At 48.1% G+C, this 19,041-nt stretch overlaps 8 protein-coding genes across 8 annotated transcripts; 2 read left to right on the forward strand and 6 right to left on the reverse strand.

Annotated features, from left to right (window-relative positions):
* Positions 1–564: 564 nt before the first annotated feature.
* Positions 565–2,953, reverse strand: N7447_010911 (uncharacterized protein; the record flags this gene model as incomplete). Its single annotated transcript, XM_057235173.1, has 2 exons — positions 565–1,667; positions 1,729–2,953. 2 exons carry the CDS (start codon positions 2,951–2,953, stop codon positions 565–567), a joined length of 2,328 nt encoding a protein of 775 aa, XP_057080491.1.
* A 573-nt stretch (positions 2,954–3,526) lies between these two features.
* Positions 3,527–4,864, reverse strand: N7447_010912 (uncharacterized protein; the record flags this gene model as incomplete). The annotated part of the gene is made up of 1 exon (XM_057235174.1): positions 3,527–4,864. One exon carries the CDS (start codon positions 4,862–4,864, stop codon positions 3,527–3,529), a length of 1,338 nt encoding a protein of 445 aa, XP_057080492.1.
* Positions 4,865–5,483: 619 nt separating this feature from the next.
* Positions 5,484–5,951, forward strand: N7447_010913 (uncharacterized protein; the record flags this gene model as incomplete). Its single annotated transcript, XM_057235175.1, has 2 exons — positions 5,484–5,701; positions 5,792–5,951. 2 exons carry the CDS (start codon positions 5,484–5,486, stop codon positions 5,949–5,951), a joined length of 378 nt encoding a protein of 125 aa, XP_057080493.1.
* A 208-nt stretch (positions 5,952–6,159) lies between these two features.
* On the reverse strand, positions 6,160–7,870 carry N7447_010914 (FAD-binding oxidoreductase; the record flags this gene model as incomplete). The annotated part of the gene is made up of 5 exons (XM_057235176.1): positions 6,160–6,661; positions 6,712–6,947; positions 7,006–7,351; positions 7,412–7,515; positions 7,568–7,870. 5 exons carry the CDS (start codon positions 7,868–7,870, stop codon positions 6,160–6,162), a joined length of 1,491 nt encoding a protein of 496 aa, XP_057080494.1.
* Positions 7,871–9,712: 1,842 nt separating this feature from the next.
* Positions 9,713–10,922, reverse strand: N7447_010915 (uncharacterized protein; the record flags this gene model as incomplete). Its single annotated transcript, XM_057235177.1, has 2 exons — positions 9,713–10,190; positions 10,243–10,922. 2 exons carry the CDS (start codon positions 10,920–10,922, stop codon positions 9,713–9,715), a joined length of 1,158 nt encoding a protein of 385 aa, XP_057080495.1.
* Positions 10,923–12,332: 1,410 nt separating this feature from the next.
* N7447_010916 (uncharacterized protein) lies at positions 12,333–13,286 on the forward strand (the record flags this gene model as incomplete). Its single annotated transcript, XM_057235178.1, has 1 exon — positions 12,333–13,286. One exon carries the CDS (start codon positions 12,333–12,335, stop codon positions 13,284–13,286), a length of 954 nt encoding a protein of 317 aa, XP_057080496.1.
* Positions 13,287–14,621: 1,335 nt separating this feature from the next.
* lea1 (U2 snRNP complex subunit LEA1) lies at positions 14,622–15,691 on the reverse strand (the record flags this gene model as incomplete). The annotated part of the gene is made up of 4 exons (XM_057235179.1): positions 14,622–14,984; positions 15,081–15,341; positions 15,478–15,518; positions 15,613–15,691. 4 exons carry the CDS (start codon positions 15,689–15,691, stop codon positions 14,622–14,624), a joined length of 744 nt encoding a protein of 247 aa, XP_057080497.1.
* An 851-nt stretch (positions 15,692–16,542) lies between these two features.
* On the reverse strand, positions 16,543–18,636 carry N7447_010918 (putative nucleoside diphosphatase (Ynd1); the record flags this gene model as incomplete). The annotated part of the gene is made up of 4 exons (XM_057235180.1): positions 16,543–18,296; positions 18,361–18,487; positions 18,539–18,573; positions 18,627–18,636. The coding sequence occupies 4 exons, from the start codon at positions 18,634–18,636 to the stop codon at positions 16,543–16,545; spliced, it is 1,926 nt and encodes a 641-aa protein (XP_057080498.1).
* Between the last annotated feature and the right edge of the window lie 405 nt (positions 18,637–19,041).

Raw genomic sequence — 19,041 nt, forward strand, 5'->3', positions numbered from 1 at the left:
GAACTATTTCAGCCTGGTTCAAGTTTCCTTACAAAGAATGGAATCGGTCTAGTATTCGTGCTCCTTGCCCTAAGCCGCCCGAGCGAGCGGACTTGCTATTGGGAAAACCAAGGTAAATAACTAGGAGTGGAATCTGGAGACATGCGTAGCAAGGTTTACGAGGTCGATTTGGGGGTTGGGGTGGGAGATGAGAAGAGAACTGGAGAGGCATGAGATCAAGAGACGGGGGATAAAGAGCATCTTATAAGCGCCCGACCGGGTAGGGCAAAGAGGGCATCTGGATGGCACTGTAGAGGGGAGCTATTTTCGGCGTCGTTTGGTCGCAGGTGGAATTCGAGGGAATGGCTGTTAAACGAGTGCCAAACACCGTTTCTGGCGTCAAAGGCTGCCGTTTCTGGCGTCGATTTCACAAGTCCTCATATTCTACAGCAATACAGAGAGTTCAATACCATTGATTGGACCCATACATTCCACAAGATCATGACAATGATGTAGACGCTCTGAGGAATTTGGTATAGCTAGGTCCCGTGATGTAATATTGAACTCTTGCAACAATCCATTCAGTTAACCAACAACCCAATCAAGTTTTTGCCGGTCATCCCAGATGACTGCCACCATATAGCCATCATATGGTTCGTCTTTATGGCCTGTGACAGACTTAAATGTCCCCGAGCTAATGTGTTCTGCATAATGGACTCCATCCTCCGTCGTGCGCAATGATACTACTGCACACTCTTTGTTTGATGTCTTTGGATAACCTTCTCGGTCGCGGGCCACAATAATCCCATAAGTCCCATTTGACTCGAAAATACAGGGGGTTTCAGTTTTCAGGTGACAGACATCTTTTATCTTGCCGCTTTCAATATTGTGGTCATCGGCCCACTGATTCCAAGCCGGTGTACCGTCGGAGTTGATGGAAAATGCATCACGATCGAGATCAAACACCATATCAGATGGGAACAGCCATGACGGATAAGATGTGATATGAAGTCCTCGGGGTGTAATCTTTCCGGCTCCGGCCGAGAGATAACCGAGCTTGTTGGTAAATTGACACACTTTCAGCGCCCAGCGCATTCCATCTTCTTCAAACCGCGGCCCGTGCTGGAACACCACGTCTGCGGGAAAGTCGTCAATTAGGCTGTAGAACTTCCGCATTCGTTCATCGGACCCTTTGACCGAGAGAATTTCCTTCAAGTCGAGATTGAGGATACCCGCTAAAATGATTGGGCGATCGGCTGCCTTGCTGGTAGCTCGGGTGGCTACATTAAACCAGTTCGACGCGATTAGACCACTTTTGGAATGGTCGCGTTCATAGATAGGAGCAACAACGAAGTCGACGAAACGATTGAATTTGGATGTGGACTCAACGGTCAGTTGAAAGAACGAGAACCAAACACCAATGGCGAACGTGGTAATCCTCTCCTGCATGAGTGGGAGTTTGCCTCCGTCAAGCTTTGTCAGGAGCTCGTCGGCAATGGTGGAAATGTTAACTACCTTGTCAGAGAACAGCACGTACAGCCGGCTCTTGGCGGCCAGTCCTTCTTGAAGCGTCCATAACCGTCGAATCCAGCCCGAACAGTACAATATCCTCAGCAGAAACTCTAGGTGAGTTGCAGAGCTAGCGTCCACGTTCTTCATCTCCGAATCAATGATCATCGTCCGGTAAGCTATAATCGGTTAAGCCGCCATCCAATAACGTCGAGTAGTCTGCTCATAGCTTGCACTAACCATCTATGTATAATTCACGAATGCGCTGAATTGCCAGGCTCCGAACATCAGGCTGATGGGGTATGCATAATGTATCAATCCACAGAAGTACTGAATCGTCTCTGCGCAGAACTTGGTTGCTCAGTAAATGGGCAAGTCGACCGGTACTAGTGTGTAGTGATCCAAATGGGCCATTCGAATAGCGAGGGACGTATTCGTCGCCCGTGAGGACAGATTTTGCCTGCTCATACAGGGCCTTCAATTGGCAGTGTGGGAGACTATTGCCCTCTGTGTTACCCAAGCCATCGGACCACACATGCGAGATGGCTAGGTATTGCTTGCCGATGCGCTTTCTCACAATCTCAATCTCGAACTTCTCGTTACCGAGATCATCCTCACCACAAGGCGTGATCATCAGCAGGGGTACCCCTCCATCCTGGAGAATTGTATGCAGCTGCTCGATGTTTGCCTGGAGGTGCGAACAGGTGCAGTTTTCTTGCACGTGTCGAGTGACATAGTCGCTCTCATCGACGTTGTTTGCCACACATTCCGTCTTCGTACAGCCAAAATGAGATTTGTCCCTGTTCCAATTGGCCTTGACACGCCTTAACTGAAGCAGATACACCGCGGTGTCCAGTCCACCACCGGTCCAGCGACACTTCTCTGCCTCCAATGGGCACCATCCCGCTGCAATCATTTGTTTAGTCTCAGTGTCTCTGGCCGAAAGCCAATTTTGAACACTAGCGGTCTGCATCTGAAAACCGTCTCGCTTGACTGCAACATTCCAGAGAACATTGCAGACCAGCCGAATGGCCACCACCATCTTCTCTCGCACACAAACATCGGCGTATGCGCTAAGGTTAACGCAGACTGTCTTGACAATGTAAACCGCTCGCTCGCCAAGTTTCCTCCTCTTCCATTCCTTGGCGTTGCCGATATATTTATGGAGATGCTTTGTCGTTAGATACTGACGAGAGTCTCCTTCCCTGCGTAGGAGAAAATCGGACTGATCCAGCTGGTCCCCAAACACATAGTGGAGCATACCAAAGTAGAGCCAGCACTCTATTTGGGAGTGGAATTTCGACGGCATTAATATGACAGGCCAGTGTGTTTCAAATCCTGTTTCCAATCTCCAGCCAGCGCGAATCGGGAACTGGTCCCAGTCACTTCCATCATATAGCGAGCTCTTGTACTCGACCAAATAAGGGCATGGGGGTTCGCCAGGAAAGAACAAATGCTCCGCCATTGTGATTAAGGGAGTTTGACAGTTGCACTTTTTTTTTTTTCAGTCAGAAGAAGCCCCGCGTCAGCATACTTGCCCCAAGACGCTAGTCTCATAGTGGTTGGTCAGTTCCCATGCCAAGAAATGCTCGTATTTGCTCTCGTTCGTTTGCTGCTCGGCTGCTTTCCTTACCTTACTAGGCTTCATGTTTCTAATCTTCGTATTCGGCTGTTGCTCGAGTATGTATCTTCCGCAGTAAATGCTAGGCAAGATAGAAGTAGTTTTGTGGTTTATGTTATGCTTCCTACTGTGTGACATTCTAAGACCTGGACACAATGGTATTCTGCTGACAATAAATCTTGGAACTGGAAGGTGTGCGCAGTCGCGTATAATCGTCCAGAAGAGAAGAATGCAGCAGTTTGAAGATGGAAAGCAAAGCAAAGCCTTCGGGTACAATGAATGTATACAATGACGGTTCTTTGACCTTGTCTTGGATCAAAGTAGATAAATATCAAATCGTCATACGACGAGAGAGGCCATCGGCGGGATAGAACCTAGTGGAAAACTGCCACATGTTGCGGTGCTGTACGGCCATTTTCAACCAGCCTGCGTCCTGCGCATCTGTTTGCTAAACTCCTTTTCTTTCGCTGCCCGTAGTAGCTGGCGTCGAACATCCGGTTCATTGCTGGACCACCATTTTTCCTCCCAGGGTTGTAGGCCGCCGCCTCCGGGGAAGAACTCTGGGAGTAGAGCTCGACCGGCCCCTTTGAAGTCCAACTCGAGCTCCATCAATGTATGCATTACCTTGAATTCGGCGAAGACCATTGGTATTGGACTTCCTTCGTTCCCTGAGTTCGAGCGCATAGCCAGTCGAATCGGAATCCCTAACATCGCCGGCTGACGCGGAGCCCCGGCGGCAATGAGATTTTGCAGCATGCCAGCGCCACCCACCGCGAGTAGATACCACGCATGTCCCTGGATCCCCGTGCTAGTGAGGAGAAGCATGAGCCACAGCACGGCTAGCAGGAACGTCATCATGCGCGTGGTATTGCTGGGGCTCATCAGTTGCATCCATCGACCCCTACGCGCCTGCCCCTCCCCGTCGTCCAACAACTGTCCCCCAGCCATGTCTTCCAAATCCAACCCACCCTTTGCCCCCAGCACCACAACCACATGCTGCGTGCCATTACCAAGCGTCAAGGCAACATCCTTGCGCCTCTCTAAAGTTCGGCACGCCCATTTTTCCTTCCGCCACTGTGGCAGCGCACCAGACGCGTAGGACAGGATGGTCCCGGCCACGGTCACCAGGAAGATACTCCAGTCTCCGTCCAGGCCAAACGGTATCGCGCTGATACCTAGTTGAATCACTGTCACGACAATTCCCAACCAATACACCCAGTCATAACCAGGTTTTGCCACAGGATGAGGCCCGTCCAGTGCCCATTCGTAAACACTAACGCATAGGCGCGCCTGGTAGGGGCTCACAAATTTGCGAGGGTTGAGATAGGTTTCTGCAGTTGCCGCGACCTTCCCTGGCATCTCCGTGTCCGCAATCCCGGCTTCCTCGTCCTGGTACAAGACCGGGTGGCTTTGCAATCGTTGGATCACTTCTGCCGGCATCCAGTATTCGTAATTCTGAAACACCCGCCCTAAAGTCCAGGACCGGTTGAACCGCATATACCCCGTGCCTATGTTGATTACCCGGAGCGAAGAGTCAGGGGCAGGAGGCATCAGGCGGTCCTCGCTTTGGGCAGCGAGTAGCGCCGAGATAGCGTACGACACCCATCCGAAAGAGAAGGTGACGGGAGTGATATAGCCGCCAGAGACGGCTGCCAGAGCGACGCCAATGACATCCCCGCCAATAATCAAGAGGATTGAGAATAAGTCTGATGGATTAACCCACTGTGCGCGAAACGTGGACGCTGCTTCATCCATACTAGAAATGTTGACTACGGTTCATAACAGGGAGAAAGACTTTACCTTCTGGGGCTCTGGGGCTGAACTTCGCTTACATCCGATCGGACCTCTAGCAACGGAATAGAATACGAGAATATCCACAATTCAGCGCGGGATGATACCTTGTCACGTGGGAACGGCCCGAGCCCACAAAGGCGGTGAAAGTATTCTCTCCCAAAGTTCTTTTTCTTGGAAGGTTGAAGGCTTTAAATAATCCCGATGTAGCTTTCGAGGTTGCTCCAGATGCTATAAGCACGTAAAGTATGTGTTTTCCTTTTTGCGATATATCTCGCTCTTCCGGTGTTATAGTAGAAAAAAGAGAATCATTAGCTATAGGCCAGGGAGGAATAATAACATGTAGACCCCATGTAACTATAATATAAGCCATTATAAGGCATAAACTGTCGAGTAGACGACTTATCTATACAAAAGGAACATGAAGCCACCTGCGGGCGGAATTGCGATTTGCTTAGTCATAGGAACCAAAGCCACCCGTGGACAATTTCATGTCAAATTGTACTATCAACAAAATTTGACTGTCTCGCCATACTTCTTGTCCACATTCTGAATCGACGTTCGAACTGTATACATCGCAAGAATGCCAATCACCAAGAATTTCACGCTCCCAAGCTCAGTGAAGGAGCTGGCACTAAGCCCCGCCTCGAAATTATTCATTGCCTTCATATCTGGACCAGATCCAATTACCAAGCAACCTTGGTGCCCAGACGTACGGGATGCCTTGCCACATATCAACGAGGCATTTTCCGGAGACGATGCGCCAGAATTAGCTATGATCGAGGTTGGACAAAAGCCTGAGTAAGTCACGCCGTGTCTGAAGCTGCAATGTTTTGTTTCCAAATTATATTAAAAACGGGCTCTGTCGTGCATTGAGCTGATATTTATCAGGTGGAATAACCCTCAGAATGTCTACCGAACAATGTGGGGAACCAAGAACATTCCCGCGCTGGTGCGCTATCAGCAAGTCAACGGGGAAGTCACTGAGACAGGAAGATTGGTGGAAGGAGAAATTCTCAACAGGCAAAGACTACTGGCCTTCATCGTTTAATTATATCATCTTGTCATCATGTACCAACTCCTTGCTCTGTTCAACCCAATTTGCGCTCTATATCTTTAAGGTGCTGGTCCGTTTGTTCTCTATCAGACCCAAATGCCAGCTGCAATATCACACGAACATGGATCTTATCACCCTCTGAAACCTCTCGAGGTGTTGAGAAACAGACGCAACGAAGAATCATACACACCTCGAGGATTTCCTAAACCTTGAATCCACCAGGCATAAGAGTCTGGAAAACACCCCGAGGGTCATACTTCTTCGCAATGTCAATGAGCTTCTGATGGTTCTCCACCCCATAGCCAGGGAAAATAGACTGGAAGCCAGCAGCATCACCAATATAGTTAAAGGTGTCGTAGAGACCGGCTTTCTGGGTTGCATTGTTGATTTTATAGGTAGTCTCTTCGACCCAGGAAGCGACGATTTCATCATAAGCCGACCCAATCCACTCAACCACCTCTGCGTAGCAGAGATAGACCTGCGAGGAATCCAGACCGAGGGCGTTTCCGCCGTGAGCCTCAGAGGCCTTTATCCAGTCTACGCCAATAGGTTGCCAGTCCAGCTGGATAGTGGAGATGTTGGCGATAGGGACCTGCGCGTACAGCTTAGGGAGCTCGTTGAAGAAGGTTTGGTTGATGATACTGATGCCGCTGAGAAGCTCCTTGTGGCTTGTGCCCTTAATGGTTCCGGCAACGAACACGTCACTAAGGCTGGTTAGCTATCGTTTCACAGCCCTCTGAGTGGGGGATTGTACCTGATGCCATCAACTACCATTGCGCCTGTCTCAGCGGCAAATTCGGCGACCGTCTTGAAGTCAAGCGTGCTGCTGATAGCCGGAATATCGGTGAACGGCTTGAAAATATCGGGGTAGCTGATGCTGTCGCTGTCGTAGAACAGAATCACCGAGGCGAGAGTAGTCTCGCCGGTCACAAGGGCTGGTACAATATGCGTTTTGGGATCGTAGATGTCGGACGCGTAAGTAGCAGCAGCCTAGCGAAACGAGTTAGTGGCGAATCATAGAGCAACCAAGGACATCAATAGGACATACCGCCAGGAACTCGTTGATATACTCAGAGGACACAGTGTGAGCACCAGCCCAGACCTTGGGCGATTTGATAGTCTCCAGGTCGAACCGAGTGACGATGCCGAAGTTACTGCTTCCACCCTTCAAGGCCCAGAACAGATCAGAATAGCTCGTCTTGTTAACTTCCACTATTGAACCATCGGCAAGGACAATCTCGTAGTTGACAATGGTATCACAGCCGAAGCCAACCTGATTGCCGTAAAAGTTAATCCCGCCAGCGAGGAGCAGTCCTGGCACACCGACAGGACCGAGACGACCTCCGGCAGCGGTCAGTCCGAACTTCTGCAAGTATTCATAGACATCGCTCCATCTAAACAGAGGTAAGTAAAACCGCCCATCACTAGTGCGAACTAGGAAAAAAGAAACTAACCGGTGAGAAGGACCAATGGACACAATGGACTGATCCCCCGACAACCCTAAGGTAGTCAAATTCGACATAACAATCAAGACACCATCATTGATATTGTTCGAACCCTGCGACCGTCAGAATGGAGTTCAACATATTAACTTTAAGATCAAAACCCACCCGGATACCCATGTGTCCACCGCCCCGAACAGCAAAGCGAGCATTGACATGAGCCAGCGCTACAATGCCGTCAGCGAGCTGTGTGCTGGACTGCGGTCGAAACACACATCCAGGGGCCATCAGTTCCGTGTTCGACCAAAAGTTCGCCGCCTCGTACTCGTACACGCCGCCGCCGGCGAAGAACAGCGAATCCCCAAGTAGCGCCTGCAGCGCCTTGCAGCCGGTCGAGACATTGGGCGATACAGTAGCGGCTGTTAGTGCGACTACACCAACTACCGAGAGCACGGTTGATGCTACACGCATGGTCAATGGGTATACCTGAATAGTGTACGGAGTATACAACTTCTGAACCCTGGTCAAACTAGGGGGTTCTTCTGGTCAACGGATGGCAGAAAAACACAGGGAAAGTATTGGCTAGAATGGCAGATAATAGCTGTATTAACGTATTTCACAAGCGGCCCGGCCATACAAACGGCCCGGCCACCGCAGAACACATAGTAAATGCGGTAAATTACAAACTTACTATCGTAACAGCTAGATATGGTCTATGGGGACTTTATAAGATCATGTTCTGCGGTAGCCGGGCCGCTTGTGAATTACGTTATTGGGGCATTAGATATGGGTCTGGTTCTGAAGCTTTCTCTAGCTTCTCTTCTTGCCGGGTTAGATTAGATTTTTCAGGTGGAGACTTCACGATTTCATCCACTTGGTCTTGGTGGAGTGAAACCAATTTGCGGAAATTGGGATCGACGTTGCAGCTGTTACAAAGAGATATGTATAGAATTACCCAATAATTCTGTCATAGTCCATGCAAACTATATAATGCCATTCAGTGCGCATGTCAAGATTGCCCAGGGTGCAGTAGTCTATTACAGCCACTGCAGATTTTCCCATGAATGTTACTTTAGAAGAGTAAGCTAAAACTAGAACATAGATGTTACGTAGCTTGGAGGCTCTAGAAGATCAGTTTAAGATAGTCCCTACACGAATTTCTGGTTATGTTTTTAATGGTCAAAAGTGTATTAATATTCTCTTTTCGGGACAATCTGGGTATAAAGAGCTAGCTTCTAGTAATTGCTGTAAACCATCTAGATGCCATTGTTTAAAACCATAGAAGACATGATTTCCTTATTCTCAATAATCAGAATGCGTTTGTCACTGCAACTTTCTAACAACTGATAAGTGGCCAATATTTTAGGAGAAAGGGCTTTAAGACATCCCCCTTGCGTCTTTTGACAAAGTTGATATGTTCGATTTCGGGGGACCGCCAGGAGGTGTCTCAGACGCTTCCGTAGGGCAGGGAAGAGTGTGCTCATCTCACCTATTGGGGTAGCAGGTGGTACACGGTTTCAGTTGTTGATAAAAGCTTGAGATCAGTGTCCAGTTATTATGTTAGGTGTATTTCTTACTCGGTCACTGAGGATGTGTTTAACCTGAAATCTATGGCACCGGCCCCGAGATGAGATTTAAGGGTAGTGATACAGACGGGGGAGGGAGAGAAAGAAGAAAGCCGTGAGGGCTCAAATAATGGGACATAAGAGTAGTCGCTAGCGCATGTGGCTGCCCCTTAACGACATAGGACTTTGATAATCTGATCTATGTAGCTCAAGATGATATAAGGGATGTTGTATGTGAGATACTGTTTTGGTTACTGGCGAAGGGAAGGAAGAGAAAGAAGAATAATTATTGTTCAATCTAGCAAACAAGCTGCTCAGTCTGCAAGCAAACAATGGGAGATGAGATCATCCAACAGATACCACTACGATGCTCTTCTTGGATATCTTTCTAGATGTCTTTTTGTATATACTCTTCTATTTCGGTGTTGTAGGTAGAAAAATACTTGCTTTATTGGTTGTTGTCATAACTGGTATAGGCTAGTGCTTCGTAAACATTCATCTTTTGCACTACAATCGATAGACAGCAGAACCCTGGAATGCATTGGTGCTCTCTATTCATAGGGTATCTTTTATACTGCTCAAGTACTGGACTATAGATGATGCCAAGCCATTTGGCCAAAAAAGGGAAATTTATACGCAAGAATAGCAACCACGTATGTATGTATATATATATATATATATTGTTTAAGAGCTTCTTCAGCACTGCCCGCCATGGTGGGCTTAGAATATTTCCAACAGATCGAGTAGACTAGACCTTATAGGCCAGAATGTGCCTATCTTGATCATACTCGGTGACAGTATAGTACTCCTTGCGAACAAGATTGTAGCTCATATCCTCATTTCCAGCTGAGAACCACCCCGTGTGTTCTGTGGCTGTCTTCCCTTCTTCCCAAATAAAAAGATCGCCTTTCTTGGGAGCTCTGCCAGTACTGCGCGAGATGTAAAACTTGCTGTCGTATGAAACAGCACCCTGTACATTGGGTATATTGACACAGTACGCCCAGCTTGCGGTAGCGATGCCATCATTGGTCTGCAGCCGCCGGGTATCCGCATCCAGATTGTATTTTACATAACGGATAGGAACTGGCGTCTTATTGGGGTCCTCAAAAGTTTCCCCGTCTCTCACAAACTCACCCACCATAAGGGTGTCTGGCGAGTCGCTCCGGTCAAGGGAAATCCAAGAGAAGCGGAAGGGAGAAGCGTCGCCGGCTATCCAATTATAATGGCTTTCAATGGTATCAGTCTTTGGTCGAAGGGAGGATAATGAAACAGGCTCACCGCATTTGAGGAAGCACATATCGGTACTCATCCGCAGAATACCCTTTTCCATCTTTCGTTTTTCCGACACCAGCTGCAATATCAACCTCCCAGATATTGTCTAGGTCAAACGCACGGATACCCTTGTTGGTATCGACAACATACAACACATTGCCGTACCAAGCAATACCACCCGCATGAATACTGATGGATTCGAAGTCATCGTCGGCTGTAGGATATACCAGCATCACATGGCGATACTTGTTTGTTTTGCGATCAATAAAGCTGACCCGTACACTTTCTCCCTTGCGATACCAACTGACAATCCACACCTCGTGGTCATTCCAAGTCCCCTTCCCGAAAGCATCGGCAGAGCTCGTGATCCCCTGCGGAATCCACTCCGTCGTCTTATCGTCGCCTGAGTTCCAAGCCCATGATTCGGCGGGAGGGCCATCCCCATTGCTGAGAGGGGGCGAACGTTTTATTAAATCGCGGTTTGCGGATTGAAGAACCGCAGTGACGCTTGTGATCTTACCCTTTGAACCGAAGTACTTTGCCAGCGCAGGTAGGTGAGGAGTGTCGATTTCTTCAAGGGTGAAATCTTTTCCGTCAAGAGTTGTCTTGCTCTGGCAGTAACGAGGGTCTACCGCGAAGGCGATGGAGAAGAGAGAAAGAAAAGTCAAGAATGATGTATACCGCATGATGGGACTGTTAGTACTCCGTACCAAGGGGGGCTTTTTGACGAGAAATGTTGAGGGTGTACAGCTTCTAGGGATGCAATCTATAGCGTGTTAGAGGATTGAATGCAACCAAAAATTGGCCACACCTATCTTTCCCCTCACATTTAGATTAGGATCGTCATGGAATGTGAAAGTTGATAGGCCTAGATAGAGTAGCTAAACCTTTGCTGCATGCTGAAAATAGCTCTCATGAAAGGCCCGCTCCAATCAACACGGGATAAAGCTCGGGCCAAACTGAAGAAATCAATCAGAGGCTCGTATTTTTCTGCATTATTGCAGGCAGGCTCCTGGTTTTTTCCCAAAGTTGCGACTCTCCGGGCACACGTGTCAGCACTATATCTCTTGGCTTGATGCCGCTGCAACGTCAGCCCCACCCACAAGAGGTTGAAACTCATTGTCCTGGATATCTCATTTATTCGCAACTTTTTACGGTATGATGTTTCCTCTAGCGGAGGAACCCTATCGCCAACATATGAAGGATCATCAAGCGCGCCACCGACCTATGAGGCAACATCAAACACAAATTCTGCAATCAGAAAGCCTGCGTCTAGAATTGCTACTATGAGTTGTATAGTGAAAGAATGTTTCGTTATATAATAGTTGTAAGAGAAGAGTGGGAGAAGACTCAGCGATCCTAGGCTGTAATGTAGGAAATGGGGCTAGAAACTCCAATAGCGTACAGTAGGTAGGTTTAATATATGGTTGATATATAGTAGTAAACCACCCTCAACATGTGGAGATCAAGTTGTATATACAAAGCTTCGTTTTGTAGGCTTACCCGGAATAGACTGATAATTTACATACCGGGAGAGGTTTAAAACACAAGTCTAGATTCAGGCCAAATTCAGTCAATAGGGCATTAAATGAGCGTATACGATTCTAAGCACCATGCCCCTTAATGTAATTTCCCATCGGATCTGCAGGATACGAGCTATATCCCGTTTTATCCCTTCGCACCGGTTGCAAGAATGAAGTCGTATTGCACAGCCCCTGCCTGCCAAGCCCTCTCTATGATGCTATTCCCGATCTAAGAATAGTATCAGAATGATACTTCACACAAGCTACCTGGAAGCTTGTGGAGTCGACGTCAAAAATAAGCTTCACTTGACTCGTATACTGTACGGGTCGCTGATTCTACCCCCAATGGGAAATAATATTGCCCCCATATTGTTCGTGTTGTCGAAAGAATGCACTATTTTATACGAACTTCGCGAGCGTTATTTCCCTAATAGTTGTATGGTGAAACATTTCCCCAGTCAATTGTATTTATAGCTTCATTTCCTCGAAGTTTGGAGAGGATACAAATCCATAGTCCCTCCTTGCCTATTTTCTTCCCAGAGACTTCTTCATTAGTAGTGTAACCGCACAATAATGCATTTCAAATCCTTCCTCTCTCTTTCCATTGCAGCTCCCTTCGCAGCAGCCTACCATCTAGCTGTTACCGACCAGCACTCCAAGACCGTTCGGGTCTTCCCACGAGATTCTCCCAAATGGAACAAAGACGCCATCTACTGGTCCTTCACTGCCGACCTGAACCCATGGCCTTGGCAAAAGGACGTTTGGGCCGACCTTTCTGATGTCAAACTCCGCAAGACAGCTGACCGGGGCATGGTTGCCCTTGTTACCGCCTCAGGGGGCAAAGTTGGCATGATCGATATCAAATCGGGGGAGAAATCCACTACGATAGACGATGTCATCTGGTCAGCAACACCTGGTGGCAACCCGCATTCCCTCGAAAGAATCCCATATCTGGGAGCATTTGTTGCCGCAAGCTCGGCCTCCCATAAGCTGACGCTGTATGTTCCAACCGATGCGTCAGATGTCAACAATTTGAAAAAGATAAAGAAGAGCCATGAGTATACTGTTAGAAAAGCCCACGGGGTGCTTTGGCATGGTGGCCAGTTGTGGGCCATTGGGGAAAATTACCTTCACAGGTATGATGTGGTGGGAAAGGGGAAGGACATCGAACTGAAGAGGGATGGCAAACCAATACCTTTGCCCAAGGTGAAAGGCAGGGCGAGCAATGGTCACGATCTTTCTGCCAGTTACAAGGATGATGACATCCTGTTGTTGACCCATACCGCTGCTGCGTATAAATACAACACAACCAGCAATGACTTTGAGGGCCTCATGAACGTTGATAAGCTCAAGTCTCTGGTTCAGCATCCTTCTGGGGAGTATGCCTGGGTGCGCGGGGCAAAGGATGAGATGGGGCAATATGTGTCGTTTAGTGATGAGAGCGCACCCAAGACGGTGACGGACAAGAGAGGGTGGGATGATGCTGAATTCTACAAGGCGAGGATCTTTGATCCTGGGTATGAATGATTCCTTATGGTATCGACTTGGCTTATATACCTGAGGTTGAGGCAAAAATTCAGTGGTTCATTTGACATCATTTAGATTTTGTTACATTATTGATAGGATAGTACATCTTTGACTCGTAAATATCCTAGACGCAGGTTTCGGGCATGAGGATGAAAACGATGGAAGATGGTGATGGCGAGAGTTGACAGAGAACTTCAACTAGTAGAATGTGATCCTCGTAACACAGTCGGAATCTTGACTTCCCATGGCCACATCGCCTTCCCCTGCCCCGGTGGAAAACGGCAGGATCATCATTGTCAATATATGCCCGGGTTACAGCAAATTGATATAAAATACATAAGAGTGCGCGTACAGAGCGAAGATAGTTCTCCGTGATGTAGCTGGAAAAATATGCTTCAACCCGGACTTGCGCTGAATCCAATTCTATAAAAACACCATGTGAAACACATCGCTCGATAGATGTTTATAAGAGGTTCTGGCTCTACTGTAGGACCTGATGTACAGTGCCCGAAACCGTTTAGGTGTCTTCGATGTACAACGTGGTGTACGTTGTACTGCAGCCCTTACATGTGAGGACTTTCAGCGAGGACTTTCAACGAAGGGCATTGTGTAAATCGAGGACTTACTGGGCTTCCAGCATAGTTATTCTATCGAAGTTCTTCTACTTCTGGTAGAATGTAGCCTTGTGAACTTCATATATGAAATAACTAATTTGGGTTTAATTAGTTACAGAGTTACTCAATCCAAGGTTATCTCATAGGTAATGACTCTGCAATGCAAATGCAGAGCTCCCGTCTATTATTTTTTAGCGAACCTTGAAATCGCTTGGAGACGGGCTCATGGACCCTAACGGCGTGGATCATTACAGTCTTGTTATTGCTTCTCGGGGTTCAGTCAATGTATACCGTAACAGAGCTAGTTATTTCCAATTGGTTCGGCAGATCCCACCCCCAAGCTCGGTATATTGTAGACAGTCAGATCATCTGCTGCATGTAGGCCTAGATGCTTGCTCTTAAGTTGCTAAACCATCCTCCTACAGACTTGATAGCGGGATGATAGACCTGAGAAACTGATATTTTCGGTTGAAGGACCGAGAAACTAGCTTTTAGATTCGATACGCTCACAATTTATAGCAAGGATCTTTTTCTAATCCTAAACCAGGGCACAAGTGTAAATGAATACCCAGACACGATACACACTAAACCCCACCCAGCCAGAAAAACATAACCCCGCAGAAAACTGAGCCCTAGAGAAGAAAAGGAAGACAATAAAACGTGATTGTATGTTCATGATCCACAACACAACCTCTGAAAGAGAGATCCCAAGTCTCGTCTCTCAGATCTGCATGGCCTCATCACCATCGGCATCTGCTCCACCGGGTATCCGTCCCTCGTTAAGCTCTTTCTCCAACTTTGTGATCTCCTGCAGACTCTTCGCCTCGCGAATCAGCTTCTCAACGCGCTGGCGCTCCTTGTCGGTGAGTTGTACCCGCACGCCCTTTTCGGCGGGGGTGCGTTCAGTGGGGGTAGAGACGTCGAAAGTGCGGGACTTGACACCCATAATCTTGGATGCGAGGGATGAGGGTTCCTCATAGGTACCGAAAAGCTCTTTAGCTGTAGCACGCTCGGCGTTGGTTACTTTCTGGAAGTCAAGGAAGCGGACGGAAGGAATACGCCAGATAGCCCAGTAGCGATAGTTCTGCAGGAACTAGTTAGCACAGCTTCCAACGGAGTCCAGACTATACATCATATATAGCCAGATCTAACGAATATGTGGGTGAAGAGTTAGACAAACCTCTTTGCGTGTGACCGGGTTTTGGAGGAGGGTCAAGTGCGTCAGCCGTTGCAAGGTCCGCAGCGGATCTAGGTCGGCAAGTTCGGACACATTGTTCGCAGTCAGGACAAGAGTCGTCAGATTAGGCACCGAAGTTGCAAACGCCGGTTGGATGTGATTGATACGGTTGCGGGCGAGGAGGAGTGTGCGGAGGCGAGGAAAGTGGGGGAAGTTTCCCAGGGAGGAGATGTCATTATCGGTGAAGTCGATCGCGTCTTGATCCTAGGAGCTGTCAACATTGGATTCGCAGGATACCTGAGCTGACTGCAGACTGAGAAATTGGCCTAGCAGTAGCACGAAGAGACATGTCAGAGACAAATCTGCCTCGAGGATTGGCTGAGAGAAACACAGCACTTACTTTGGCAATACCCAAGTTCTCAATTGCGGGGATCTTGTGACCTATACGACCACACAAAAGACGATATCAATCCAGCTCTTAATCAAAAGTGTAGTACCTGTTCTTTTCAGGCAGGTGTATAGTGGGTGAACGCACCTCGGAGATCCAGCTCGCGATCTGTGAGCGGATTGATGTATGTTAGGGAACTTTGAATAAGTTCAACGTTCAAGCGCATAATGGCGGTGGCTGTTGCCGAGGGTACGGTAAGGATGTGATGGTGAGTTTTATGGCGACGGCATAGGTGTAGTACTGTGGAAGAATATTGGACGAGCTTGTTGAATCAATGTAGTGGATCGGAAGCTAGTTGCGCCAGTTTCTCTCTATCATTTTTGCCAGGCGGTGATAAACTTGGCACGTGATATTCCATTGCTTGGAATTTCTGGCGTCTACGTAGCTGATGTAACTAACTGCTTATCATTTGGTGCTCATTGGCAATAAGATGTACGATTTAAATGCAGAGCAGTCCTTGACAATGTATTAATCTATACCCAAAAAACATTCTCAACCGCTAATGGTACACACCTCATTACGTGTAAATCACCTGCCTGAGATCGAAAGCACCGCAACCAACCAACAAAAAGGTACTCCAGAGCACAGGGTTAAAATATGATATGAAGAATCGAAAGCAGCCTGCCACACGCAACTTGATAAAAAGACGAACTCCCTTTGCATATTTAAAAGAAGAAAAAAAAAACCAGGACAGTGCCGAAATGAATCGACGCACGCCAGTCAAACAATTAAACTCCAAGTGAAAATGCGATGCAGTGTAGGTGATTATGCATAATTCGGATCAGGTAAATATGTCGCGTTAGTCGTCGGCCAAGGGTGTCATGTTGGGTGATTTTTGGTGAGATCTTGTTGGGCTGCCAGCTCTTGATCGACGGCCATTGGTTGTGGGGCCTAGGGCAATGGGAGCCAGGTGGTCCCTGCTCTCCGTCCTGACTACCAAGCCTGCTCGATCCATAGCGATGCCGGAGCCACCACCACCACTGATGCCAAGACCAATCGTCCCGGTCGAACTGTTATCTAACGCGTATTTGAAACTGGGGGTGTTGCTGTTGTTGCTCCCCAGCTTGACGCTCGCTTCGGTGGTCCCAGTCTAGCCGAGTCTGCCTCGGAAAGACGTCCACCATCCTCGCTCCCGTCGGACTCGATGGCACCAAGCTCGTAATCTTGAGCACCGTCCTCGAGGACTCGCTCGTAAGAGGCGGTGCTTCGACCGATGAATGGCAGCATCGACTTTAGCCCCTTTCGTTTCTTCGGGTGATTGGGGTGCGATGGCCCGCCGCGGCGTAACACGTTACTCACGCGGTTGAAGATCCGCGATCGACGGCTGCGTCCGCATAAGAAGAAGCCAGCCATGAAAACAATGAGCATGAAGAGGACGAATCCTGGGATCCGGCGAGGGGAATCACCATCGAATAGTGCGTCGTGCCAGTGCTCACTGTGGAAACTGTCTGAATCCGGCAGTAGTTGAACACTGGGATACTGGAAGTCGGACGGGACACCAGGGACGTTGCTGCCGAAGCCTACTGGAAGACCTTGTTCTTCGATCTCTAAAGGCACCTGAGAAGATGCATATAAAACGATCTTGCCCAAAGTCCAACTCACTTCGGTCGAGTCAATCTTGTTGACTGCCTGGAAAGCATCGAGGTAGCCCTTTTCTTTTCCATGGGACAAGACTTCTTTAGTACCGTTGTGCGAAGAGCCAGTCGTATCCTCCAAGCCCACGCGAGGCACTCCAATGCCATCATGTAGCATATTGATGATCCATGACGCCTTGAAACATACTTCGTAGGCCTTTTGGTGATCAACCTTCTTTCCCCATTTGTGCTGTTCAAGGCCATGCTCAATGGAGGCCCAGTCTTGAGAGCAAAACGTTTGGACCCGTTGTTGATACGTGTTGAAGTCGTATGCTTTGTCTTTATATCCCATTTCGAAAATCTCGTGAGTGGTGTGCCAGTACTCGCTGATCCCGATAAAATGGTTAACGTCGAAGTCGATAGCTGGAACGTGGATACCGTTTAGCAGACACGGTTCATCCGCACACGGAGCATCCTTGTCCAGCAATGGGAACGTCTGACGGAGACATTCATCGAATTTGCCTGTACCTAGCAGATAGGTTTCTGTCTCGCTCGCCGGTGCGACTTTGCCATCAAGTGTAGTCCGTAATCCACTGGGAAGACAAGGGTCAGGCAACTCTACAATATCTGGCCCAGTTGCCGTCTGTAGAGCGTCCAGGTAACGTCGTCGGGCTTCATGCACGCCGAACTCCAACCACGAAGTGACAAACACTCGGTGCTCTTGGATCGATCCATCAATGTTCCGCAATCGCAACAATTTAAGGTCTTCAGCGTGCTTCTCTGTCTCCGTAGTATTCGGAGCGAACGCAATTTGGGCCGATGCGCCACCCATATCGAGGAATCCGTAGGTGTTGTGTCCCTTTCCATGGTCATGTTTCTCCGGGGCATCAAAGGATCCCATTAGGTAGTTTGTCGCAATCCATCCATAGAGTCCCTCGGTCACACCGGGAATTACCTGAATGTGAACATCACAGTCTGGAAGCAAAAAATCAGAGTTGTCACGAGCATAAGAACAGATCCGATCCAGAAGCAATTGTCGTTCGAGGTTTCCCAGCAGTCGCATGCCTGCAGTGGCCAGGAGAAAGATGGGAGTATCCTTGGCATCCTCGACAGGAATGATTGCCTTGGCGTGGTCTAATAGTTGAGCGAGATGGTCTGATCCAACTAATTCGGGTCTATTGGCGAATGAAGAAACACCTTTTGCGCGGCTGCGTTAGTGACGGGTTGTTGGTAAGTTGGGATTCGCTGGAGCAGGGCTCACCAGGGTGAATCTTCTTCGTCCATTCCTCCTTGGTTTTGATTTCCGGTAGCGATTTCAACTCCTCCACATCGGCGTTCTTTCGTGCAGCGGCATTTCGTAGCCATCGGTAAACATGTACGCGAGTCCCCTATACGATGGATTAGTGATATGCCGAAATTCTTGAACCAGGTCGACATACAGACGAGCCCGCGTCCAGGACGACACCATAACGCCCTAATAGAAAGGTTAATTCGGCGGCGCATCATGAAAGTTGAAGGACAGCATACATTTGCCCATTTGGACTTTTGATTATTCGCAGATCATGACAAACTTGTCAAAGGGACAATATTTGTCAAATCAAAGTGGCAAGAATAGGTAAACGAATGACAAATGAAGAAGACTTGAGAGAGAAGAGAGAGGAGAGGAGCCAGAGATAAGGAGGCCAAAAGCGGCCTGGACGCGACGACTCCGGGGCGGTACGAAACATGACAAGCCCTGTGACATTTAAACGGTAAAATGGGCCCAGATTACCCTGCATTAGGAAAAGTGGGGTAATTTAAGGGTAATATAACCGTCCATGACCAAATTCTTTTTTTTTTTTTTTTTCAATATATCGAGTAACATTGAATATTTCTGTACGGGGATATAATGTACTACACTTTTCTGTCTCACGACCATTTCAATATTAACCTAGACGCTCTC

This window comes from Penicillium robsamsonii (assembly GCF_028829455.1).
Source record: "Penicillium robsamsonii strain IBT 29466 chromosome Unknown utg000008l_segment0_segment0, whole genome shotgun sequence".
Taxonomy (NCBI): Eukaryota; Fungi; Ascomycota; class Eurotiomycetes; order Eurotiales; family Aspergillaceae; genus Penicillium; species Penicillium robsamsonii.